Below are 27,286 nucleotides of genomic sequence, written 5' to 3'. Positions count from 1 at the left end.
CTACATGTCCTGCACTGGTAGGCAGGTTCTTTACCATTAGCATCACCTGGGAAGCCCCATGTTTTTACTTATGGAGGTTACTTATGGGGATTATTTTGCAGGAGGAATTGCAAATAGTGAGGAGTGAAGATCTGACAGACTATCACTGGATTCTGGCAACAGTGGTCCACAAGTTATCCACCAGCTCCAGGTGTGTTACATCTGCCGTAAAATGGAGATATTAATAACTTTTGGAATTACTTGATACTCATTCCATAAGCTATTAAAAGTTGAATCTATGCATGCCTTCTGGGGCCAAGCAGGTATACAAGCGAGTGAAGTGGGCTGCTTTTATGAAAACAGCAGAGCGGTTTAGGCACCACTGAAAAGTATTCACATCTAAATAATTTTAAGCAATGTTGTAGCTAAACAACAATCCTTCAGTAGACAGATTGGCCCTGTTGATGAATTATAGGAATGTTTTAAGAGATTTCTAGACTCTGGGATACTGAACAACTCTCTGACCAAGGCTGAATTGCACGGCATATTAATATAAACATGTCTCCTGCCTCCACAGTCACGGTTCACTGTGCCTCTGAGAACGCTTCAGGGTTTCATCAATTCATTTGCCAGCTTTCTTTGTAAAGCAGGGTTTCTCTCCTGGGCAAGTAAACCAAAGACACCATTCCCGACCCCACTGAGATCCACTTCCCATTTTTTTCCTGTTTTGGCCATTCAGTCTGTTTTACTTGGCTTAGGAATTGATTGGTTGGTGGGTAGCTTTGTAGAAACAGGTTGAAGACTTTGCTTCCTGAACTTAAGAGAATTCAGGTGGGATACACAAGATAAACATGTTGGCAAATGCCAATAGGTCTGACAGCCCTTGATGCTATAAGAGACTGTGGGTTAGTAGAGAAACCATCTGTCTTCCTCACCAAACAGATCAACTGCCCTTCAGTTTGTCTTCACGGCTGATTGTTTCACCAACATGGACCATAGTGGCTTTGGTTTTCCACTGAAGGTCACTTATAAACTGGAAAACTGTGTTTTATCTGGAAAGTTACCCTTAATATGACTTTTTAAAATATTGGATTGGCCAAAAAGTTCACTCAGGTTTTTCCATAAGACCTTACAGAAAAACCCAAATGAAATTTTTGACCAGCCCAATAATTACTGAAACAAGAAGCAGAGCCAAAGAACTAGCTCTAGATTAGTAACTTTAAAAAGATAGAGGAAAGACAGGCTGACTTGGACAACATAATAAAATGTGCGATTTGTACTAATAGTCCATGTTCATAGGACATGCTAGGTGGAAATACAATGATGCAAGAAGAAATGTTAAACTTTTACACAGACTTCTCCCTAACCCGAACATATACACATTATATCAATGCTTGATCAAGTTTGTAATTGATAATTATATATGCAATGTTAGTATCTTATTGGTTGTCTTACATTATCTTCTCACAACAGAAGAAAATTGCCAAGCAGCCAATCACCATCTAAGGCACAACCTCCCCTGGACTTCTTTAGTTTATATAACACAGAAAATGCTTAGTTACAAAGAATGGTGAGGATTGTGCCTCAAGCTTCTTTTAAGGAAGTTATATTCTATTAAACTACAAGTGTTAGTCAGTCATGTCTGACTCTTTGCAATGCCATGGACTGTAGCCTGCCAGGCTTCTCTGTCCATGGGATTCTCTAGGCAAGAATACTGGAGCAGGTAGTCATTCCCTTCTGCAGGGGATCTTCCCAACCCAGGAATCAAACCCAGTCTCCTGCACTGCAGATGGGTTGTTCACCATCTGAGCCACCAGGGAAGCCCAACAAACTTAGATACAAGTCTTTATAAGATGATTTTTAAAAGTCTCTCATGATACAAGTATCTCATAATTATTTTCCACTGTCTTACATATACACAAAACCCCTGGTTAATAATATACATATAATAATATATGTAATAAATAAATTATATATTAATGAATATATTAATACATATGAAAGCTATATATGCACATAACATATTTCACTTGAAGCTATTCTTTTTTTTTTTCTTCTCTCACTTGAAGCTATTCTTATTTGATTTAAAACAATGTTTAAAAATTGAGTAACACTGAAGGAAATTCCAGATTTCATATGAGAATTTTTGGTTTGTTAAGGGTTTCTGTTAGTTGGGAGAAAATACTTGCAAAACTTATATTTGATAAAAGGTCAATATCCAAAATATGTGACTTCCCCGGCGGCTCAGCAGTGAAGTATTGTCTGCCAATACAGGGGACGTGGGTTGGATTCCTGGGTCTAGAAGATCTGGAGAAGGAAATGACAACCCACTCCAGTATTCTTACCTGGGAAATCCCATGGACAGAGGAGCCTGGTGGGCTACAGTCCATGGGTTCAACAGAATCAGACACAACTTAATGCCTAAACAACAACAACAATCCCAAATATATAACGGACTCATACAACTTAATAGCATACAAACAAACAAAAACAACCCTATTAACAAGTGGGTAAAGGATCCAAATAGATATTTTCCCAAAGAAAATATATTAATACAAGTGGCCAAAGATAGTAAAAAGATGTTCAACATCACTAATCCTCAGGGAAGTGCAAGTCAAACCCATAATGTCACCTCATACCTTATACCTGAAGCGTGCTAAGTCACTTCAGTCGTGTGTGACTCTGCAACCCCATGGGCTGTAGCCCACCAGGCTCCTCTGTCCATGGGATTTTCCAGGCAAAAATACTGGGGTGGGATGCCATGCCCTTCTCCAGGGATCTTCCCAACCCAGGGATCAAACCCGAGTCTCTTATGTCTCCTGCTTTGGCAGGCGGGTTCTTTACCACTAGTGTCAAGTGGAAAGATCCATCTGTTAGGATAACTATTATAAAAAAAGATACCAAATGCTGACAAGTATGCAGACAAAAGGGAACCCCCACGCACTGTTAATGGGAATGTAAACTGGTGCCACCAACCTGGAAAAACAGTTTGGAAGTTCGTCAAAAACCTAGAAAGAAAAATACCATATAACCCAGCAATGCTTTTTCTGGGTAGTTATCTGAAGGAAAAGAAATCAGTACCTCAAAGATATACCTGCACCCCTTTGTTAACTGTATTCGTAACAGCCAAGACATGCAAACAACCTAAATGTCTATCAACAGATAAATAAAGAAAATATGATGTGTGTGTGTGTGTGTATATATATGTATATATACAACAAAATATTATTCAGCCTTAAGAAAGGAGATCCTGCCGTTTGTAACAACATGGATGAGTCTGGAGAACATTATGCTAAATGAAATAAGTTGTATACAGAAAGACAAATGCTGCATCATATCACTTACTTAAAAATCAAATGTGGAACTTAAAAATCAAATATACAGAAACAGAGAGTAGAAATATGGGGGGAATGAGGAGAAGTTGGTCTAAGGGTACAAAACTGTTGCTTTGTAAGCTGACCGTGTCTAGAGATCTCATGGGAGGCATGATGAAAATAGTTAGTCCTGCAGAACTGGATCTTGAAAATGTGCTAACAGAGTGGATTTCAAGCGCCCTCATCTCTCTCTCTCTCTCTCTCTCACACACACACACACACACACACACACACACACAGACAAATGGTAACTCTATGGACATGAGTTTGAGCAAACTCCAGGATTATGGTGAAGGACAGGAAGGCCTGACATGCTACAGTCCATGGGGTTGCCAAGAGTCAGACACAACGGAGTGGCTGAACAACTCTATAAGGTAACACATTAATTAGCTTGACTATAGTAATCACTTCATGGCATTCATGCATATTGCATCACCATGTTGTTCACCTTAAATAATGTAATTTCTATTTAAAAAATTAAATTCAAATAGCTTGCCATGTCAAATTATTCTTAATTTCATCACTTGCTTCTCCATGAAAAATATAGTACTAGCCATAATTTTTATATTGTATATATGAAATTAAAGAATTTTCTAGTTTTTAACCCCTTATTACTCAAAAACATTTCATGAGAACCTTTGAGTAATAAGGGGTTAAAAATGTGGGTGGATGTGTCTCTTGGAATTTTGCCACTTGGTTTCATTTAGTACAATCTCAAACATCATTATTTTTCACATCAACTTTAAGCCCAAAGCCTCGTGTGGTTTTTAGCACTGGCTTCTCTAAAATCTTTTGTTTCAGCTCCTGCTTTTCCCAGAGTGGACAAGCCCCGAGGATGTGAACAGCTGTTATATCTGCAGCTTAAGCGTTTTGTTATTTCTTCTTGACAGAAATTGTATCTTCAAAAGCGGCACAGACTAGGTGTCCCATAGATGCTTCATGAATACAGGTTTCTTCCAACCCAGGGCTAATGTCAACTTAATGACCAGTAGGTCTATTCAGATAGATGCCTAGCAATTAAACTGCCATTTTCTAAAAGAAGTAGTACAAATTAAATGCAAACCTTGCTATTTTCTATTTCAAAACACACAGGGGAAACCAAGCTGGTTTTTAAAATAATCCTATGAAATAGAGACCTTATATCACCAATATTTTATGGATAAAGAGACATGTGAGCCCACTTACAGCCACTTACAGAATCATAACAAATGATACATTCATCCTTCGAATTCAATTTCAGTTTTTATAGTTCAGTACTTTTTTCAGTCATGTGCATGGATTTTTCTCTTTACTACTCCAGAGTTCTCATTCCTTTACTGAAGAAAAGGAAAAATAGCTATTTTAAGAAAGACATGAATAATCATTAAGTCAAGGAGAACAATGGCAAGCATCAAATCAAATGACTGTTCACCATCCCGTAAACAAGCTATGCTTTTACTTTAAGCTTTTACTATGGTTCCAAAGCTAAGGAAGATAAGGAAGCAAGAATCTTTAGCTTTTTTCCTTTACCTCTTAACTTGTACAACCATGCTACAGAGTGAACATCGTGACAAAGGGTGAACAAAGGCACACTTCTTTTTTCCTTTCAGAACCTACCAACTAGGAATGAATTCCACCACCTGCCACTGTGACGGAATGCACTTTTCCTCAAAGACATCAGGTTTATAGGCCTTGAAAAATCCTGAGGGCTATCATATAGCCATCACCAAAAAGTATGAAAAAAAGTCCTTTAAGTACTTACACTTTTTGCTATAAACAAAGCCAGTCTCTTGGATAAACAACCAGGTCCTACTGTGTAGCACAGGGAACTAAATTCAATATCCTGGGATAAACTCCAATTGAAAAGAATATAACAAAGAATATATGTGTGTGTGTGTAACTGAGTCACTGTAATATATAGCAGAAATTAACACAACATTGTAAATCAACCACACTTCAATTAATTAAAAAAGAAAACTAAATTTAAAAATGCCAGTCTTAATAAACACATGTCAATTCATGAAGCACACATTCCTTGAACAGTTCAAAAGTACACAGAACTGCATTAATGTAAGATAAGTAAGCACTCTTGACAATATGGTTCTATGAGAAAAAAAATCCAAGTCCAAGGTCACAGAAAAATCTACCTTGCAGAACTGCCAGACACATTACAATCAGGGCTCTGTATAATTTTGAAAATACCTTTTTTCTCATAGGTATCAATAACCTCCCTTGTGGCTCAGATGGTAAAGAATCCACCTGCGATGCAGGAGACCTGGGTTCGATCCCTGGGTTGGGAAGATCCCCTGGAGAAGGGGAAGGCTACCCACTCAAGTATTCTGGCCTGGAGAATCCCATGGACAGAGGAGCCTGGTAGGCTACAGTCCATGGGGTCACAAAGAGTCAGACACGACTGAATGACTTCACTTTCAGTTTCACTTTAAAGAGCAACTGGGGGATGTGTGTATGTTATGTCTCCGGTACCCTCGGTATCTTTACAGGCCTGTGGAATACATACTCAACCATTTTCATTCTTTCCATTAATGTGACATCAAAGGCTCCCAGAGAGAAAGATAAAGCCCTTGGGATCTAAGACCACTCTGAACTGTCCCATTTCATCAACACTTCGGCAGTAGAAAGTATGGCCCACAAGAAGCCTGAGGAGTTTATAATCTAGATGAAGATACCCACTAATCACAAAAGCCCAAGAGATAAAGGGGTATAATGTCTTTGCTCACAGAAGGCGCTCAGAGGAGGTGGGCTTGTAAAGTGTGTAAACAGCATGGGGAGAGTCCACTGAGGACTTCCTGGGAAGGTGAATTATGGAGGAAATGACTGACACACAGCAGAGGTAAGAAGAATGAGCATTTTACATCTCTCTCAACATATATCAAACTCTAAACACCGGAAACTGAAAGACAGGAGCAGGAGAACAAACAGGATATCTGAACAAAAGGATTTCTGTGAAAGTGTAAGATGTGGGTTTGTGACAGTCATGTTCAGATTATGGCTGAAAGCAAAGGAACTCTACCATTTTACTTCTTAATTTTTATTTTATCTATGTATGTGTGTATGTGTTTATTTTATTATTTATGTGGCCGTGCTGGGTCTTAGTTGCAGCACACAGAATCTTTAATTGCAGCAAGGCAAACTCTTAGTTGCGGCAAATGGGATCTGGTTCCCTGACCAGGGATCAAACCTAGGCTCCCTGCATTGGCAGCATGGTCTTAGCCCCTGGACCACCAGGGAAACTCGTGATTTTTATTTTATATTGTAGTATAGGTGATTAACAGTGTTTTGTTAGTTTCAGCCGACTGATTCAGTTATACATATACATATATCTATTATTTTTCAAATTCCTTTCCCATATAGGCTACCATTTTATTTTTAAGCCATTTTAAACTGCATGCAAATTATTTATATTTTTCCAATAAAATAATTTCTTCATATGCAAAACAGATAGGGAGATAGGTAAGGATACTAAATAATACCAAGTACAAATTTATACTTCAAAACAGCAATGTTACCTATTAATGTTGGTGAAGAGATTTCTTTTGCCTAATATATATAATCATGGTGATTATAAGCAAATACTGAGTAAACATAGAGCTTTAAGACTCTTAAAGAAAAATGTGCAGTTGCATGACTCCCAGAACATGAGTAGATATTTTGCTTTACGTTTATCTCAAAGACTTCTCAAAGTTAACACAGCACCATCACATCATCATCATTTTCATAAAAGGACCCTCTAAAATACTGAATATACTGAACTGAGAATAGCAAGTTTGGAATGATTATCTTTAGACTTTTTTGGTCACAGGGTGGCATATGGGATCTTAGTTCCTTGACCAGGGATGGAACCCATGGCCCCTGCATTGAAAGCCTGGAATCTTAACCACTGGACGACCAGGGAAGTCCCCTGGAAGGATTATCTTTGACAGGAGAAGTGTCTTTAGCTTCAGTTGTCTGGTTGGAAACAACATACGGCGACCATTTACCCTCAAGGTAGGCGTTGTCTCTTAACTCTGACTTTAAGATGATAAACATTGGAATTTTCTCAAATGAAGCCCAGGATGAAAATTTCTCATGTTGATAAAAAAAGGTACCTATAGGAAAATTCTGAGTGAAATTACCAAAGTTCCTACACTAACTTTTTCTGAAACGAAAACCAAACTCAATATCAATACAAAGGAAGCCAATATATGTTCATATACTGAGCATCTGTGCCTGACTGTAAAATTAATACTGGGCTAGATGGGAGTACAATTCACAAAAGTGCAGGCAAAAAATCAAACACTTCATATCCCGAAGGGAAATGGGAAACGCGGGTGTCTAAACAGAAGTGTTTTCATCTTTTTTTTGGTAACCTAGTCCCAATATTTGAAAATGAAATAAACGTGTTTTTCAAGTCACTTTGCTTCTTGGGCTCCTTGCTCTAGAGACTGTGGTCTCACCCCAAGGAAGGAGCCTGTGACTCTCAGATGTGATTCCTTAGACTCATATATTTCACAGCGTTTACTTTAGTTTGCGCTGAACTGGGGAAGCAACAGATAGTAGAAAAGAGGCTTCGCATGGTGTTTAGCTTCTTCCTTTATTTGTTAAGTTTGCTGCTGGACCAGTCTGACGTAGGTATGCTCTTTCCTGGAAATCAAATGGTTCTTACGCATACACATGTCACCCAGGTGCACGTCATTGTCACTTACTAGGACTGGTCCCTCAGTAGGGGCTACTGCATACCCTGCAAAGACGGAGGCAGGAGGTAGATGTTCTCTCACCCCCAACCCAAGTAAAGTGACTGGAGATCCATTCCCCATGGACAGAAACTCCAAAACGAGAACAGCAGGACAATTAAGAGTGGAGGATGGTTCTTGCCCGAACCACATATTTCTCTTTCTAGAAATCAGGAGACACGCACAGTAGGCTCCTTGGAAGTCAAAGGGGAGTGATCCTAAGAGGGCTCTGTGGTAGTCTCTATTTTGGCTAAAAGATGCATGCACACACGGGAGAATCCTGGGATGTAGCAAATATGGACTTTGAACCAGGCAAATCAAAAGGAAAACTGGAAGAAATGCCCCATAAAAGTAATTTAAACCACTGCAAGGGCACAGACCCTTTGAGTCTGCCCATGGAGACTGGATAGACATGTGTGTCTATCTACATGTACCATACTCATGTTTTTGTTTTCGTTTTTTCTGTCTAATAAATATTTTATTTGCTTCACTACTTTCCATCTTTGTGGGAAGTCTTTTCTGCAAAGTCAAAGACTCAGGGCCTTGTCACTTACCACTGGTCTAGTGGCTAGGATTCAGCACTCTCATAGTCATGACCTGGACTGCATCTCTGGCTGGGAACCAAAACCCCACTCCAAGCAGGCTGAGGCTACCTGAGACCAAGGCTACATAAAAATATGACAAAATAGAGCATCTATTCCCCCATCCGAGTTCATGGGGTGTAATACAAATCTCCTACACTTTCCCCACTTGCTATATAAATACTCCCCATCAGTAAGTAAGGGAGAAAATTAAATAATAAATAAAATGAATTAATTCCAACTTTGTTCATGTATACCGCCTCATACTTAGTTACCAAGAAATACTTTTATATACATTTTAAAAATATTTTTCAACATTTTTAGATTTTTCTATGTGGATCATTTTTTAAGCCTTCATTGAATTTCTTACAATATTGCTTCTGTTTTATGTTTTGGCTTTTTGGCCATAAGGCATGTGGGATCTTAGCACCTTGACTAGGAGTTGAACCCACACCCCCTGCATTGGAGGATGAAGTCTTAACCACTGGACTGCCAGAGAAGTCCCCAGAAATACGTTTAAAAAGCAGGTAACACAGTTATGAATCTAGAACTGCTAAATGGATTTATTCACACCCCTCCCAGAAACAATATAGGTGGGTTCTATCCCTCTCTGTACAAATGAATCGAGTAGGCAGAATTATTTCTTTTAGAGAAGAATAACAATTTACGGTTTCATTTAATAAAGAATGAATAAACTTCATGGATGATTTCAGAACTTTTGGATTATTGTGTTCAACTTTGATTTTAGGGGTCCAATGAAATGGTAAAGGCAACATAATCTTCCATAAATATAATTCAACCAGCCTGTGACAACAAAGACAAGAAGGGAGTATTTCAAGCTCTTAGAAGTCGGTATGCTTGGCACACTTTCATGGCTCTTATATCCTTTGGCTATTAAGCATGGAAACTTTCTATGGAATATCCATTACTCATTCCCTCTGCTCTAAACACATAGCCTGTCAGGAAAAAAATGGCTGGCAGGGGTGCGGGGTGGTATAGAGGAAGCCAAACTTAAAAAGCAGGAAAAGGCAGAGACAAGTCAATTCATGGAAGATTTACACCTTGTTTTCAATGGCTTCTTTCATTTCATTTCCCTTGACTTTTTTAAATTAGCAAATACACTGGACCCGGGAGGAAAACACATGGGGAAAAACAAAAAAACGAAAACAAAGCCATGCGGATCTCTGTGACTTGTACAACAGCTCTTATTGGGTCCTGGTGTCTGAGTGGCTGAATGAACTGTGGTCTGTTTTTCATTACTCTCCATCTGGAGCTGCGGCCTGCTTTGTTCATCAATTTCTGGTCATTTGGGCCTGCTGGTGACTGTTTTGTTTTATGCTGCCATATTATACAGAATGAAAGCTGCCGCAGCCACCGCCCAAGAAAGAACAATCCTGAAAATGAGAGGTTATGTTGAAAGGGTTCCCCGAGACCCCTTCCAGAATCGAGTGAGTGTGTTTATCTGCGCCTGCCTACCTTACAGACTTAGAGAACCTGGGGTGGGAGGTGACACAGTGTGGACGGGAACAACAACCTTTCTTTCTGATGCTAAGATACAGGAAGTGTCTAAAATTTGGTTAATATCTCAAGATTAATTTTGAGGCCTTTTCTTTTCACCTCTAAGGAGACCAGTGCATGTACCATCTCATACATTGCTTTCATCAGCTCATGAAAAACTGAATTCACATCATATCTTTAAAAACAAAATCAATAAATCCTGTCTTCATAATACTTGGTTTTGATTGCATAGCCTAAGTCGGGAGGCCACATTGCAAATGATTCAAAAGCAAATGTCTCCAAGAAGACCAAATCCAATTTTCATTTTCTTATGAGAGGCTCAAGGCCCTTAGTGATTTGTTTAATTTGTTTAAAAAAGCCACCCCAGGGCTTCCCTGACGGTCCAGTGGTTAAGAATCTGCCTTGCAATGCAGAGGATACAGGTTCAAGCCCTGGTCAGGGAACTAAGATCCAATGCCACAGAGCAACTGCAGAGTCTGCAGCCTCAACAGGAGAAGCCAGCTTACATTGCAACTGGAAAAAGCCTGCACACCGCAACGAACACCCATCAGAGCCAAAAGTAAAAACAAGAATCGTAATTAACTAAATTAAAATGTCGCCTCAGACACCTTTCCATTTCTTTCCTTAAGAAAGCAATGGTCAAGAAGAACTCTTTTACCTTTTCATTAAAGAAGCAAAGGAAAAAAAATACATTCTCTCTGTATTCAGTTATTTTCAGCTAATGTTATTTTTCAAAAATAAACAAGCATAGTTATGCACTACTCAGAAATCACAGAAAGAGTCACAATATTGGAAATATAATTGAAACCACTTTAATTTTTCCAAAAGCTGTTTTTGCTTGTTTTTTTTTGTTTGTTTGTTTTTGCTTTTGCCTGAAAAGACAAACACATTTGGAGAAGTGTAAAGTTAATAATAATTTATCACCTTAATAACAAACTTTTTTTTGCTTAATATTCAGTGTTTTATGGAAACAGTCAATATGAGGTATGGTTGAACATTATCCATGTATTTTTGATTATCAAAGTGAAAAGTGGAAGTTGCTTGGTTATGTCAACTCTTTGTGACCCCATACAGTCCATGGAATTCTCCAGGCCAGAATACTGGAGTGGGTAGCCTTTCCCTTCTTCGGGGGATCTTCCCAACCCAGGGATCGAACCCGGGTCTCCCGCACTGCAGACGGACTCTTTCCCAGCTGAGCCACAAGGCAAGCCCATTTGATGATCAAGGCAGGCCCTATTGTTGTTATCATTTTATAGATGAGGGAACTGAGGCACCCAGCAGAGTTGAAAGACTGGCCACAGGTCACCAGGCTACAAAGTGGGCAGTGTTCACACCATGCATTCTGGCCCCACCACAGACGTAGCCACGAGTAACACGCCATGCTTGCTCAGTCACTTCAGTCACGTCCGAGTTTTTGCAACCAGCCTTATGGGCTGTAGCCCACCACGGTTCTCTGTCAGTGGGATTTTCCTGGCGAGAATACTGCAGTGGGTTGCCATGCCCTTCTCCAGGGTATCCTCCCACTAGGGACGGAACCTATATCTCCTGCGTCTCCTGCATTGCAGACGGATTTGCTACTGCTGAGCCACTGGGGAAGCCCAACCGTGAGCAAATATTTCATAGCCCCATGTTTACCAAACACATGATTTTACGTTCTTCCATAGTCATTTAACTTCCTCTAATAAACAATCCCATGGTGTGCCATAGTTTAGTCCTCTCAACAATGGCCACAGAACAGTAGTAGATGCTCCATACACTAGAATCAGAGTTTTCCTATATTTGCTCTCATAGAATAAAGGGGTGCTAAGCATCAGCATATAAAACATCTTTAAAAATATGTCTGAATATAATATTTGGGACAACATCTCACTAGAATCACTAACATCATAGTACATCTCTGATTGCTCTTTCATATTGACTTTTTAAAAAGATGCTACCAAACTAGCATGGTCTTAACCCACTGCAGATAGTGATGGCAGCCATGAAATTAAAAGACGCTTACTCCTTGGAAGGAAAGTTATGACCAACTTAGATAGCATATTAAAAAGCAGAGACATTACTTTGCCAACAAAGGTCTGTCTAGTCAAGGCTATGGTTTTTCCAGTGGTCATGTATGGATGTGAGAGTTGGGCTGTGAAGAAAGTTGAATGCCAAAAAATTGATGCTTTTGAACTGTGGTGTTGGAGAAGACTCTTGAGAGTCCCTTGGACTGCAAGGAGATCCAACCAGTCCATCCTGAAGGAGATCAGTCCTGGGTGTTCTTTGGAAGGACTGATGCTGAAGTTGAAACTCCAATACTTTGGCTACCTCATGCGAAGAGTTGACTCACTGGAAAAGACCCTGATGCTGGGAGGGATTGGGGGCAGGAGAAGAAGGGGACGACAGAGGATGAGATGGCTGGATGGCATCACCAACACTGTGGACATGAGTTTGAGTCAACTCCGGGAGTTGGTGATGGACAGGGAGGCCTGGCGTGCTGTGATTCATGGGGTCGCAAAGAGTCGGACATGACTGAGCAACTGAACTGAACAGAACTGAAGTGAACCCACTCCAATATTGTTGCCTGAAAAACCCCATGGACAGAGGAGCCTGGCGGGCTACAGTCCATAGTGTAGCAAAGAGTCAGACATGACTGAGTGACTGAGCTCAACAAATAAAGAAGGGGTGAATCAGTTTCACAGCGTCCAGCATTGGAGGGCCTGCAAGTTATGTCTGCAACGTTAGTGGATGTAAACGATCACTGCACACTGCTTTAATTTGTATCTTTCCAATCACTAACTAATTCATCCTGGGGACACAGGGCCTTTGTAGCCCTCCCAAATGTGTTTTCCCCCTACCATCCCTTCTCTCATTGGATGTGTAAGTGGGGAGTCCTTGTTGCTCCTAACTCTGAATAGCTTCCCTCCCACCTCAAGTCTTCAACTGGAATCCCACATCACAGCAGTTTATAACCAACATGCCTTCATGTTCCCAATGGTCTTCAAACTCTTGGTATCTTTCCTACTATTTCTCCACAAGTACTTTTAGGATCAGTCCATTTTTCCAACATTACACCTGCTCCAATTCTTGGCTATTTAAATCAATACTTCAGTGCTGCTCTGGGGTCTGTCCCATCAACTCTTTGAATGTCACAGTGACCTTCCTCCCAACTTCAGCAACTCGCCTGCACACATCAACTATAAACTATTTTCCATAAATGCAATTGCACTCTCATTTCCAATTTTAAGGAGTTTCTATCTGTAACTATTTTAGGGGCCATTTTTCTGAAAAACAAAATACTCTAAATATGACTCAAAAATATCATTATATTAGTATTTTTCCCCAAACATGGAGATAGCAGCAGTACCTCTCTGTAATGAAGGTTTAGTTTTAGGCTACCCGCCCCCCACCTCATCATGTGCTTGGTGAAAGTTGAGTTTTGGCTATCACTGCCATCCACAGGCTAAAAACACTGAGGCCAGAAAAGGCCCCTGGAGTCTTAGACTACATGATCACCCTAACTTTTTCATGTGAGCCTCAAGACAAAAGATCTACCTCTCATAAAATTCTCCTTACCTACCCTCCCTTCAATGATGTCCCCAGGTGTTTCCTCCCTTTCTCCTCTCCTTTCCTCACCCTCATTTTCTCCTTCCAAATGTATCAGTGCTTATGTTTGAGACACGTATTCTCCAAAACTACTTTTTACATCCACATGATTATGAATAAAAATATTATGGAACAGTAAACTCAATATTTATGTATTTATGTGTTTAAAGCGAGCATTTGCAAATTTATACTGATATAAATTTTGATGTATTTATATCAATTTATATATTGATATAAATTTATATAATGATAAATTTTGATATAAAAATAAAATTTTTATATTATATAAAAATGATATAAATCATTATAAAACACACCCAGAAAGTTGACTTTAAAACAAAGACATGTTCTAATATTTTTTTCAAGTATTTCCAATAGACAATGACACATTCCCCTGCAATTCGCTGCTCCGAAGATAACATTTTCTAGATTACACAGGTCCTGTCTTCATTGACTAAAAAGGTCTCTTTGGAGAGAGACAGAGGCAATTAAATAAGCAGTTAGAGGGTAATGTGGATAGGAGTCTTAGGGGTTCAGAGAAGGATACCCACAGCATTTGTCCAGATCAAGAACTCCAGAATTAAGAGATAACTGCACATGGGAACTCTGACAATCCATTTCAGCTACATCTTCTTCCTCTTCAAACCTTGTTATTACAGTACAAGAACACGGTTTTTCCAGGTTAGCAATCAAGCCTTTTGTTGTCCCCAGTATTGTAGACTGACCAGAGCTGCCTGCACTCTGAGCAAACCTTTGCCTAGTGGAAGGCCCCCTCATGTAGACCACTCCAAGGGTCAGACATGTCACGGGATCCACTGTGGTCTGCAGGACTCACTTGTCTGTGAAGCATCTGCCTGTCTGAGAGGGGCTCAGTCAGTATAACTGACTGCCTGAGGCGGGTGCCTCAATGTTCTCTGCTCCTATAGACGAGTGCGTGTGTGCTAAGTTGCTTCAGTAGTGTCCGCCTCCTTTGCGACCCCATGGACTGTAGCCCTCCAGGCTCCTCTGTCCATGGGATTCTCCAGGAAGGAATGCTGGAGTGGGTCGCCATGCCCTCCTCCAGGGGATCTTCCTGACCCAGGGATCGAACCCATGTCTCCTGAGGCTCCTGCACTGCAGATGGATTCTTTACTGTTGAACCACCAGGGAAGCCTGTTCCCACAAATATTTTTAACCCAAAGACTTTGGGAATCAGGCAGGCATGTCTGGAAGCAATATAACTAACAGTCTAATGCTTCTCACACACACATGCTTCCCACAGGATGACAGTGGAGAGTTACTCACAGTCGTGGCCCAACTCTACGTATACATCACCCAAGGCTGTTTTTAGCCCCCACACCATGCCCCCCACTCCATCCCCTCCCCTCCAAGGACCCTTTGCTGTCCTTTGTGCTCCCTTGGTTACGGTAACCATAGCAACTCTGAGCTTCCCTGTAGCTCTGCCTTGACCTCTCCCTCAAGGACGCTACCCCAGGACCTCTAGACCAGGGCACCTGATACATCAGCTCAGCACTTCTCCCCAAGACTCACTCATACCCCTTCTGGGCTTTCTGCCTCAGTCATTGACACAGCCCTCCTCCCCAATCACAGCAGTTCAACATGTGAGTTTCATTGCCCGTGTCCTTTCACCTTCATAGAAAATATCTAATTCTCCCCTTGAAAACTCATGGTAGCTCCCTTTCCATTTCTCTACCAGTGCCTGGAGGACCTTCCTCATTTTCCTGGTCATCTATGTGTTTCAAATCTGCATTGTTTTCTCTCTGCCTTCAGTTTCCTCCCCTTTGTAACTCGGTTTCACTTGCTTTGGCAAAATAACTAGAACTCAAGATAAAATCATATCATTTCTGCTCAAAAAAAAGCAACAGTTATGCAGACAATTAAGTTCAAAACATTCAGGATAACTCTAAAAATGCCTCCAAAATCCTGACCCCTTCCTTCCTTCTAATGATACCCTTACTGGGGCATCTTTCTATTTCTGGTATGTGAGTCTGCTCAATTACATTCTGAAATTCTTCCTCCTGAACATCAACCTTTCTAGGCCCATTCATTCTGCCTTTTCAAACTTCATTCTCCAAAAGGGAATCCTCATATTCTCCTCTCATCATATTTTGTGGATTCCTGTATCTGAATCCTAAAACATATATTAAGATTACTTTCTTGGTTTTCTTGGTAGTTTCATTTTCAACTAGAAATTGAGCTATTAGATAATAGAAATGTTGTCTTACCACTTTTTGTCTTGTAGTAGCTAAATTCCTAGGGCTTTTGTGAGTTTATAGGAGAAAAGGAATGCCACTTTTTCTTTAATTGATGAATTGAATCTGACCATTCTCCAATTAAGTCAGGATATATATGCAGCATTTAAATGTCCCGAAAATTTGTATACATTACATTTGTATGAGAAAGAGGGGCAATGTTTAGAATGACCTTGTATCTAACATATTTCTTGATGTTGGTATTATAAAAATGACTGGATTAGAGAAAGAGCAAATAACACATGTTACAAGAAGCATTCCAATTTTCCAGTAAAAACGGAGTCAAGCAAGAGAGACCATTTAGATTTCATGAATAAATGAATGCCACCCTTAAAAGAGTATGGATTCCCAGACATGAAAAATACATGAGCCACAGATACAGTCAAATAACTTCAGAAATATTTCCAGGAAAAGGAAAAGGCCTTGATATGATACAAATTCTGAGATACCGTGAGATGCTTACAGCTGAAGCTTAGACACAATGGGCCCACCAGTGAATCCATTCCTAGTCAAACAATGGAGCTAAAGCCTTAAACAACAGATAAATGAAAATGTGTTTTGCATGGAAAGTTTTCCCCAGAGTTCCTCATTTTTATATAGGAAATCAATTTGCATCACTGATGATATCATTCAAATCAGACAACCCAGAGTTGTTAGGAAGTAATTTAGTCTTACGCTGAAGCAATTTGATACTTTTTCTGATTTGTGATTTTCATTTTGTTTGTTAATGAAAAAAAAAATTAATGAGCAATGTTACTCATCAAAGCCTAGGCATCATTGTAAACAGGTTGCCATATACTGTACACACAGATCCTCACGCAGCTGATGCCCAGACCTCGCCTGGCAGGAGCCATCGGTGGGAGACACAGGTGTGAGCCCACTTACAGATGTCCTGACACATACCTTTGCACTGATTTGTGTTTTTGTCAAGGATTGCCTTTGTTGATACGATTTTTCCATACCTGAAATAGAGAAAGAAAAATCCATGTTATTGTAACTCAATGGAGACTTAAAACACTGTGGTGAACATTGGTGCACACACATTTAAGCAGGAATAAGCCAAGCAAACAAGCTCCGAATCCCCATTTCACAGCTGGATAACCTCTTTTCACCAGCACCTCTTTACAGCTCGAGAATGGGCTTCCTTCCCTCCACAATCACTGGGTTGAACCTTCGAAAATAAACCTGTCAGGCTGTCATAGCTGGCTGAGAGGGGATTGTGTGTGATTGTGATCAAAGCAAATTATACTCTGTGGATTCATGGAAAAAATGCACAAAACTTGGAACCAGACGGATCAGCGCCTGTGTCCAGCGCTGGCATTTAGCCCTCTGACTCTGAGCAGTTCAGCATAACTTCTCCAAGCCCACTTTCTCACTGTAAAAATGAGAACTGGAATAATCACCTTGCAGGATTTGCAAGAATGTTACATTGAAATGCTGTCATTCCTAGTAGGTCCTAAGACAAATAAAACTTTTTTTTTTTTTTTTTTGCTACTAAAACGGTATTAATTTACTGTAAGTTAATGGAGGATAAGTTGGATTGAGTTTTGTATTCCCCATGCCTAACGCATCGGTAATAGAAGCTTAATAAAGATCTGCTGTAAATAACAAATGATATAGGTTATCCATGGTGCTTCCTCTACAACAAAGTTTCTACCATATATATCTGTATACATCATACCTATATTAATTATTTCATAACTCTAGCAGAAAATCTACTGTCAGGTTTTTTTAAAAGATGGGGGATAGGGGGAATGAGAAAATCTTGTCAAGCCCATCTATGAAGTATAAATGATGGGACAAGGAAGATAATTCCTAAAACCTGGTCCTTCTTTAGGATTCCGTGAAGGATGCTTCTGGATCAACATAAGATATGGATAAGTTATAATGCAAAATTAAGTACTAAGTTTATTATGTTCAAGATTTCAGGTATGGTCAGAAAAATCTCTGGCAAGTTTTCCTGTAATTTTGTGTCCCTAAGAGACATCACTTTGCCAACAAATGTCTGCATAGTCAAAGCTGTGTTTTTCCAGTAGTCATGTACAGGTATGAGAGTTGGATCATAAAGAAGGCTGAGCATCAAAGAGTTGATGCTTTCAAACTGTGGTGCTGGAAGTGACTCTTGAGAGAGTCTCTTGGACTGTAAGGAGATCAAACCAGTCAATCCAAAAAGAAATCAACCCTGAATATTCACTGGAAGGACTGTTGCTGAGGTTGAAATTCCAATACTTTGGCCACGTGATGTGAAGAGTCAACTCACTGGAAAAGACTCTGATGCTGAGAAAGATTGAAGGCAAAAGGAGAAGTGGGCGGCAGAGGATGAAATGATTGGCTGCATCATGGACTCCATGGATGTGAATTTGAGCAAACTCTAGGAGACAGGGGAAGACAGAGGAGCCTGGCGTGCTACCATTGCAGAGCTGGGCACAGCTTAGCAACTGAACATCAACAACAGGAAGTGTAAGAACATTGGCTAAATATTAAAGACTCCATGTATTAAGAACATATGATAAATATTAAAGATTCTGTATTTAATGAATATTAAACATTCCAATATTTCTTCTGCATTTGTGACCACCTTTTACTACATCATTGATGCTTTGGAGCATTTCAGTGGTTATTTATTAAAAGTGTTGAAAATAGCATAGTGTTGAGAATGCTTCCCTTGTGGCTCAGCTGGTAAAGAATCCACCTGCAATGAAGGAGACCTGGGTTCAATCCCTAGGTTGGGAAGATCCCCTGGAGAAGGGAAAGGCTACCTGCTCCAGTATTCTGGCCTGGAGAATTCCATGGACTTTACAGCCCATGGGGTCACAAAGAGTTGGACATGACTGAGCGACTTTCACTTTCACTCACTTTCACTGTTATTATAATAATACCACCGATAGCCTTGAAAATCATTCCAATAGGAGCTGAGCTATTAGTAGGTCACAACAGAAACAGGAATGAGATCAGTGGAAGGGGTCTATGATGATTCTCGTCTACAACCTCCACCCTTGTTAAGTCAGGTAGAACTGGGCTGGAGCTGTCCCATGCTGAACCGGGCAGATTTCACCCACATAACCCTGAAGCTTCAGCCACTTGTATACTTACTATCCATTCTTCTCCTTCATTAATACAATGATAACTCTATATAAAACAAAATCAAAGACAGCTAGGGTTGAAAATATCTATGACTATTTCGCAGAAGGAGAAAGTATGTTGTAAAAGATCAGTAATTTGATCAAAGTCTCATATTTGAGAAAGTTAATAGTAGGCATTTGACTATGAGATTTTTGAATTTAGTGTAGTGCTTAAATAATGTAGCATGCAGCTTCTAGAATAGAAAAGCTACATATATCAATTTTCTTGTTCCATCAACTTTCATGTCTTTGGCAATCCAAATATTTGATCTCCAGGGTAATGCAGTGTCATCATTAAAAGAATATATTCTGGTGACAAACCTCCATGACTCAAATCTCAGTTCAGCCTGGGTATATTTGATCGGCTAAGTAAGTCTTATGTGCTCTTTGCATCATTTCATCATCTATCATGATATAAGTGGAGTGTAAAAGCTCTCAATCATGTCTGACTCTTTATGATCCCATGGAATGTAGCCTGCCAGGCTCCTCTCTGTCCATGGGATTTCCCAGGCAAGAATACTGGAGTGGTTGGCCATGCCCTCCTTCAGGGGATCTTCCCAAGCCAGGGATCAAACCCGCATCTGGGGTCTCTTACATTAGCAGGCAGATTCTTTACCACTGCACCACTTGGGAAGCCATCATGATATAAATTTATCTTTTAATATTGATGTATTTACTTAAAACTGTATATATCTACTTATAAACCCATAAAATGCTGACAACAGTCTACTTCAGAGGGTTGTTGTGAGGGTAAGTGGGATTTACCTAGAGTGTTGATAACACTGGCTGACATAGAGAAAGTGCTCATTTAACGTTAGCTTTACTTGCAATCACTTTCTTGCTGTTATCTGCGATGTAGAACTATCTCTAGTCCTTCACAGTCTCTGAAGCAGACAAGTAGTAGAAGAAGGTTAAGGTTCTATCCCAAATGACAGCTTGAAATTACTACTGGGAATTTCCTGATGGTCCAGTGGTAAAGAATCTGTCTTCCAATGCAGGGGGCATGGGTTCAATCCCTGGTCGAGGAACTAAGATACTGCAACCATGGGGCAACTAAACCTGCATGCCACAATGACTGAGCCCACACACTCCAGAGCCTACATGATACCACTAGGGACCCTACGTGCCACAACAAAGATCCAGCACAACCAAAACAAACCCGAAACAGCAACAAAACACAACAGCTACTATTTAGACTGTCAAAATCTTCCACAAAGAAAACTTCTCAGGCAATTACTTGCTGAAAGGATAATGTACATTTATAATTAATATTGATCCTATTTTAGTGTTTGGGATTTTATTAACTAGGTTCTTGATGTATTTAATCATGCAGTTACCCACAGGTTCAATTTGTTGTTATTATTTATCACTAGTGAATGTCTATTACCCCATTTTTTTAACCTGTGGATTTTTATTGAGCAGAGATGTAAATAAATTCTGTCCAGTGGAGAAGATAACATTAAGGTTACAGTTTATTGCCCTGTTGAACACTAATTCAGTTCAGTTCAGTTCAGTCACTCAGTTGTGTCCGACTCTTTGCTACCCCATGGACCACAGCACACCAGGCCTCCCGGTACATCACCAACCCCCAGAGTTTACTCAAACTCATCTCCACTGAGTCAGTGATGCCATCCAACCATTTCATACTCTGTCGTCCCCTTTCCCACCTGCCCTCAATTTTTCCCAGCATCAGGGTCTTTTCAAATAAGTCAGCTCTTCGCATCAGGTGGCCAAAATATTGGAGTTTCAGCTTCAACATCAGTCCTTCCAGTGAACACCCAGGACTGATCTCCTTTAGGATGGACTGGTTGGATCTCCTTGCAGTCCAAGGGACTCTCAAGAGTCTTCTCCAACACCACAGTTCAAAAGCATCAATTCTTCGGCGCTCAGCTTTCTTTATAGTCCAACTCTCACATCCACACACGACAACTGGAAAAACCATAGCCTTGACCAGACAGACCTTTGTTAGCCAAGTAATGTCTCTGCTTTTTAATATGCTGTCTAGGTTGGTCATAACTTTCCTTCCAAGGAGTAAGCATCTTTTAATTTCATGGCTGCAGTCACCATTTGCAGTGATTTTGGAGCCCAGAAAAATAAAGCCAGCCACTGTTTCCCCATCTATTTCCCATGAAGTGATGGGACCAGATGCCATGATATTAGTTTTCTGAATGTTGAGCTTTAAGCCAACTTTTCCACTCTCCTCTTTCACTTTCATCAAAAGGCTCCTTAGTTCTTCTTCACTTTCTGCCATAAGGGTGGTGTCATGTGCATATCTGAGGTTATTGATATTTCTCCCAGCCATCTTGATTCCAGCTTGTGCTTCTTCCAGCCCACCGTTTCTCATGATGTACTCTGCATTTAAGTAAATAAGCAGGGTGACAATATACAGCCTTGACGTACTCCTTTTCCTATTTGGAACCAGTCTGTTGTTCCATGTCCAGTTCTAACTGTTGCTTCCTGACCTGCATATAGGTTTCTCAGGAGGCAGGACAGGTGGTCTGGTATTCCCATCTCTTGAATAATTTTCCAGAGTTTATTGTGATCCACACAGTCAAAGGCTTTGGCATAGTCAATAAAGCAGAAATAGATGTTGTTCTGGAACTCTCTTGCATTTTCAATGATCCATCAGATGTTGGCAATTTGATCTCTGATTCCTCTGCCTTTTCTAAAACCAGCTTCGACATCTGAAAATTCACAGTTCACATATTGCTGAAGCTTGGCTTGGAGAATTTGGGGCATTTCTTTACTAGCGTGTGAGATGAGTGCAATCGTGCAGTACTTTGAGCATTCTTTGGCATTGCCTTTCTTTGGGATTGCAATGAAAACTGACCTTTTCCAGTCCTGTGACCACTGCTGAATTTTCCAAATCTGCTGGCATATTTACTGCAGCACTTTCACAGCATCATTTTTTAGGATTTGAAATAACTCAACTGAAATTCCATCACCTCCACTGGCTTTGTTTGTAGTGATGCTTCCTAAGGCCCACTTGACTTCACATTCCAGGATGTCTGGCTATAGGTGAGTGTGAGTGATCACACCATCATGATTATCTGGGTCGTGAAGATCTTTTTTGTACAGTTCTTCTGTGTATTCTTGACACCTCTTCTTAATCTCTTCTGCTTCTGTTAGGTCGCTACCGTTTCTGTCCTTTATTAAGCCCATCTTTGCATGAAATGTTCCCTTGGTATCTCTAGTTTTCTTGCACAGATGTTTCCCATTCTATTTTTTTCCTCTATTTCTTTGCAATGATCACTAAGGAAGACTTTCTTATTGCTCCTTGCTATTCTTTGGAACTCTGCATTCAAATGGGTATATCTTTCCTTTTCTCCTTTGCTTTTCGCTTGTCTTCTTTTCACAGCTATTTGTAAGGCCTCCTCAGACAGCCATTTTGCTTTTTAGCATTTCTTTTTCTTGGCGATGGCTTGATCCCTGTCTCCTGTACAATGTCACGAACCTCCGTCCATAGTTCATCAGGCACTCTGTCTATCAGATCTAGTCCCTTAAATCTATTTCTCACTTCTACTGTATCGTAAAGAACTTGAATTAGTTCATAGCTGAATGGTCTAGTGGTCTACTTTCTTCAATTTAAGTCTGAATTTGGCAATAAGGAGTTCATGATCTGAGCCACAGTCAGCTCCCGGTCTTGTTTTTCCTGACTGTATAGAGCGTCTCCATTTTTGGCTGCAAAGAATATAATCAATCTGATTTTGGTGTTGGCCATCTGGTGACGTCCATGTGTAGAGTCTTCTTCTGTGTTGTTGGAAGAGGGTGCTTGCTATGAACAGTGTGTTCTATTGGCAAAACTCTATTAGCCTTTGCCCTGCTTCATTCTGTACTCCAAGGCCAAATTTGCCTGAATATGAACCAATATTCTTATCCCAATGTTCCTTAGAAAGAAAGTGAAAGCGTTAGTTGCTCAGCTGTGTCTGACTCTTTGTGACCCTGTGGACAGTAGCTCACCAGGCTCCTCTGTCCATGGGATTCTCCATGCAAGAATACTGGAGTGGGTTGCCATGCCCTCCTCCAGGGGATCTTCCCCACCCAGGGATCGATCCCAGGTCTCCTGCATTGCAAACAGATTTTTTACCATCTGAGCCACCAGGGAAGACCAATATTCCTTTACAAAATACCTATAGATATTTAGGTTTTCAAATGCACTTTGAACTAGCTTTAAAATGTTGTATGTATACAGGCCCACTCTCCCCACCCCCCACAAAGTTCTTAATCCTTCCACCTTCCCCAACCCTGGAGCACACAAACACAACCTCACTTAACAGCTTTATTTCATCCCAAGAGTTTTTCCTCTAGGAAAATAACCAAGAGAATAATATAATCTTTGAACAGTGTGTTCAGTAGAGAATGGTTAAAAGTACCTATCTCCATACACATTAACTACTGTGATGTTTGCTAGATTTGGACTATTCAGGCAAGTAAACATGCAAAACTGTACATATCTTAGAGAATAAAACAAAAAAACCGAGAAGAAAGGGAACATCTGCAGAAATTTTCCCCCCACACAAAGCACCCATCAATACAATATGAGAGAAGTAAAATCCAGAGGAAGGAAAAGAATTTAGAGCATTTATATACATCTCACGTCAGACACACAAACGCTTAAGACAAAAATCCTTCGTAATTGGTTTCTAAAGCTACTCCTGAAATTTTTATGTAAGTACCCTCTAAATTAAAATTTAGCTCTGTCTTTTAAAGAGGAAATTGAAAATTACTGTATCTCAGTGAATTCTCTCTGACAATGAGACTTTTAACCTATGATATATCTTCCATCCTATATTATATACCTATGTTATATACCTATAATGCTTTTACATGGAAGACTTCTCTTTCATTAAATCTATCATTAGTATATGGGAAGAATTGCTTTCAGTCTTTTACAGCCCCAAGACAAAATGCTTTCTCATAGAAAACATTTGTGACTCTTTTATCAAGCAACATTTTTTTTTTAAATTTATTTTTAAATTGGAGGAAAGTTGCTTTACAATGTTATAATGGTTTCTGCCATAGAACAACACAAATCAGCCATAATTATACATATATCACCTCCTTACTCTCACCCCTCCCACCCTTCTAGATTTCTTAAAAATATAATTTATAATTCAGAAAGTATTACAATACTACCATACATGGAAAACTTATAATCACACACACAAACACACACACACCAAAAAGCAAAGTATGCTATTTCTTGGCTTCCCCTCTTCCTAATTACTCTCCAGACAAGACTTTCCAGTGGAGCAGAATCAAAAAACCCCTGAACACAACCGCTTAACTTAGCTTCTGCTCTGACTAGAGTTACAGGAATTCCAGTCCTTGGCTCAGCTACAAGATTCTGTATTAACAATTATTTCTCAAAGCTAGAATATGCTTTAAACAACAAGAGTGGGTATTTAATGGGCCATTGGTTCTAGTTCATGTCTGAACTCTCACAATGACAAACAGGTACTTAATGCATGACTGGTCTTGTATCCTCCGTGCCCTGCAAAGTCAACTCCTGATGTAGGTAAATCAAGTTTAGACTATTTTTGGGAAGAGACCTAAAAGCACCATAAAGACAAAAGTCATCCATGTAATATACTTGTGAAGATTATATTAAATTACTCTTACTGATGTCTTGTCAAAGTAATGTAAAAACTACTGCCTATAATACACCTTTATACACCTTGAAGAAGAAAAATTATTTCTCAGATAAAATTACTCTTAAACGCACGTTATATTACTTATTTGTGTTCATAAAGTTTTTTTTTTCTTTTTTTTTTAACTACCACCCACAAGTGGAAAGCAAAATCCGATATTAGAGGAAAAAATGTGACCAAGTTACTGAACAATGCCTGGAAATAGACATCTCAGCAGGGTCCCCAATTCTCTTTTCTATATTTTCATTTCCTGTAGCTAGAAGAGATAAAATACTACCCACAGTCAACTTCCTGGGGTTTCAGCTTCTTGGGGGAAACAAATAAATGAACACACTTTTTTACCCTAATTCTTTCCATCTGGGCTGAGTTCCTTCTCCAGCCAGTATGAGAAACAGCTAATATAGCATTGCCAGGACATCTTTTAATATAAAAATTAAACTCCACATCATATCTATAAAGTCACCAAATGTCCTGAGTACATTCTCCAAACACAGCTCAGTCCCAAATAACATCGTGTTTATAGCTGAGAGGGCTCTGCAGTCACAAACAGAAGCCAGTGTGCAACAACCACCCACTTATTATATTTTGAGCTTCCACAACTGAGTTTTACAAATTCATATGCTGTCTATCAACTCTTCAAAATAAGTTTACCCAAACCCATCAATACAGATTTTACGTTTAATTTTTTAAAGAAATAGTCTGTTCCTTTTGTCACTTATTCTAATTCTTAAATAGCGTGGGAGTCATTTGTTGATACCCTTGATTATTCCACATATGAGCCTAATTTAAACTAATGGCATCTTTTATTTTCCAAAATTGAAGAGAAAATAGGGCTATTATGGATCTACTCTTCATGAATTATGAAGACATCAATTCAGTGAGATCTTTCTTTCAAGAATTTCTTTTTGAAGCCTTTTGCTGAATCACCCACTGTGTATTATAATTCAAAAAATACAAGCAGAGACTGAAAATAGGTTCCGCAGTCAATTAACTCCCAGCTAACTCATTTTTCACACGCCTTCCATACTGATTCCAAGACAAGAACAAAGGTACTACATTTATTTAAGGGATGGAACATTATCCTTTCAGCCAATGTGATTGTCTGCCTACTTCTAGATGGCTCATTCATTTTTTGGCATCTGGGGATGCTAATGGGATATATGTATGGCTTTGGGGATCCAGTAGGAATGTGGTGGGACTATCCCTTTGAGAGACCATGTCAACAACTGGGTTCCATCTACAAGAGAAGAAGTCCATAATCCATTAATGTTCTGAAGCATTTACAAATTCATTTTACTAACAAGAGGTCAGGGGACTTCCCTGGTGGTCCAGTGGCTAAGACTCCATGACCCCAATACAGGAGGCCCAGGTTCGATCCCTAGTCAGGAAAACTAGATCACATATACTGCAACTAAAGATCCCATATGCCTCAGCTAAGATCCAGTGAAGCCAATACATGCGCATGTGTGTGTGTGTGTAATATATATACATATATATACACATACATACATAATATATATGTGTGTGTGTATATATATATACGTACATAATATATGTGTGTGTGTGTGTGTGTATATATATATATATATATATGTGTGTGTGTGTGTGTGTATATATACACATGCTTCCCTTGTAGCTCAGTTGGTAAAGAATATTCCTGCAATGCAGGAGACCTGGGGTTCGATTCCTGGGTTGGGAAGATTCCCTGGAGAAGGAAATAGCAACCCACTCTAGTATTCTTGCCTGGAGAATCCCATGGAGAGAGGAGCCTGGCAGGCTACAGTCCATGGAGTCGCAAGAGCTGGACATGACTTAGCAACTAAACTACTACTACTACTACTATATATATATATATATATATAGAGAGAGAGAGAGAGACAGACAGACAGACAGACAGACAGAGAGAGAGTGGTCAAAACCAGAAATAACTGTTTTGGGAAGAACCATATTCCCTTAAAATTCATATGTTGAAGTCTTAACACCTTGCACCTCAGAATATAAATATATGGACAGACAGCCTTTAAAAGGGTAAGGTAAAACCAAGTCCTATGGGTGGGCCCTAAACGAACCAGCATCATAAATTAGGACAAAAGCCCAGAGAGAAGAGATGGTCATTTACAAGCCGAGGAGAGAGACCTTAGAGTAAATCACCCGTGTGACACCTTCATCTCATATTGTTTTATGAGGAGATAAATTTCTGTTGCTTAAGTGCTACTTAGCTATGGCAGCCTAGCAGTCTAACACAGTCCCCTCTTATCCAAAGACAAGTGAGCTTTGGTAAAGGCAACCAACGTGGGACTATCCAGACAAGACTCTTCCTCGAATGCCTGGTGCAGTGATTCTGCAGTGGGTCCCGCCAAGCGGTCAAACAACACCTCCAAGCTCTGTCACCCAAGACCTGTGTGTGATAACCATGGTCACCCAGAACAGACAACTGACACTCTAGAAACTTGTTCTTGGCCTTGTAATCTGGGCATTCTTTTTTATCCCTCCAGAGGTAATTAAGCTCTTGAAT

At 39.8% G+C, this 27,286-nt stretch overlaps 1 protein-coding gene across 15 annotated transcripts in view; it reads right to left on the bottom strand.

Moving 5' to 3' along the window:
* RBMS3 (RNA binding motif single stranded interacting protein 3) overlaps nt 1-27,286 on the bottom strand; it is a 1,032,337-nt gene that overhangs the window by 523,691 nt on the left and 481,360 nt on the right. For all 15 annotated transcript variants that reach the window (XM_043885913.1, XM_043885914.1, XM_043885915.1 and 12 more), the window contains one exon: nt 16,902-16,960. In XM_043885913.1, the coding sequence (XP_043741848.1) occupies nt 16,902-16,960 (59 nt within the window). The remainder of the gene's footprint in view (nt 1-16,901; nt 16,961-27,286) is intronic.

This window comes from Cervus elaphus, chromosome 24 (genome assembly GCF_910594005.1).
Source record: "Cervus elaphus chromosome 24, mCerEla1.1, whole genome shotgun sequence".
NCBI classification, from domain to species: domain Eukaryota; kingdom Metazoa; phylum Chordata; class Mammalia; order Artiodactyla; family Cervidae; genus Cervus; species Cervus elaphus.
Note: the sequence above shows the minus strand (reverse complement) of the source record. Positions and strands in the feature narration are given on the sequence as shown.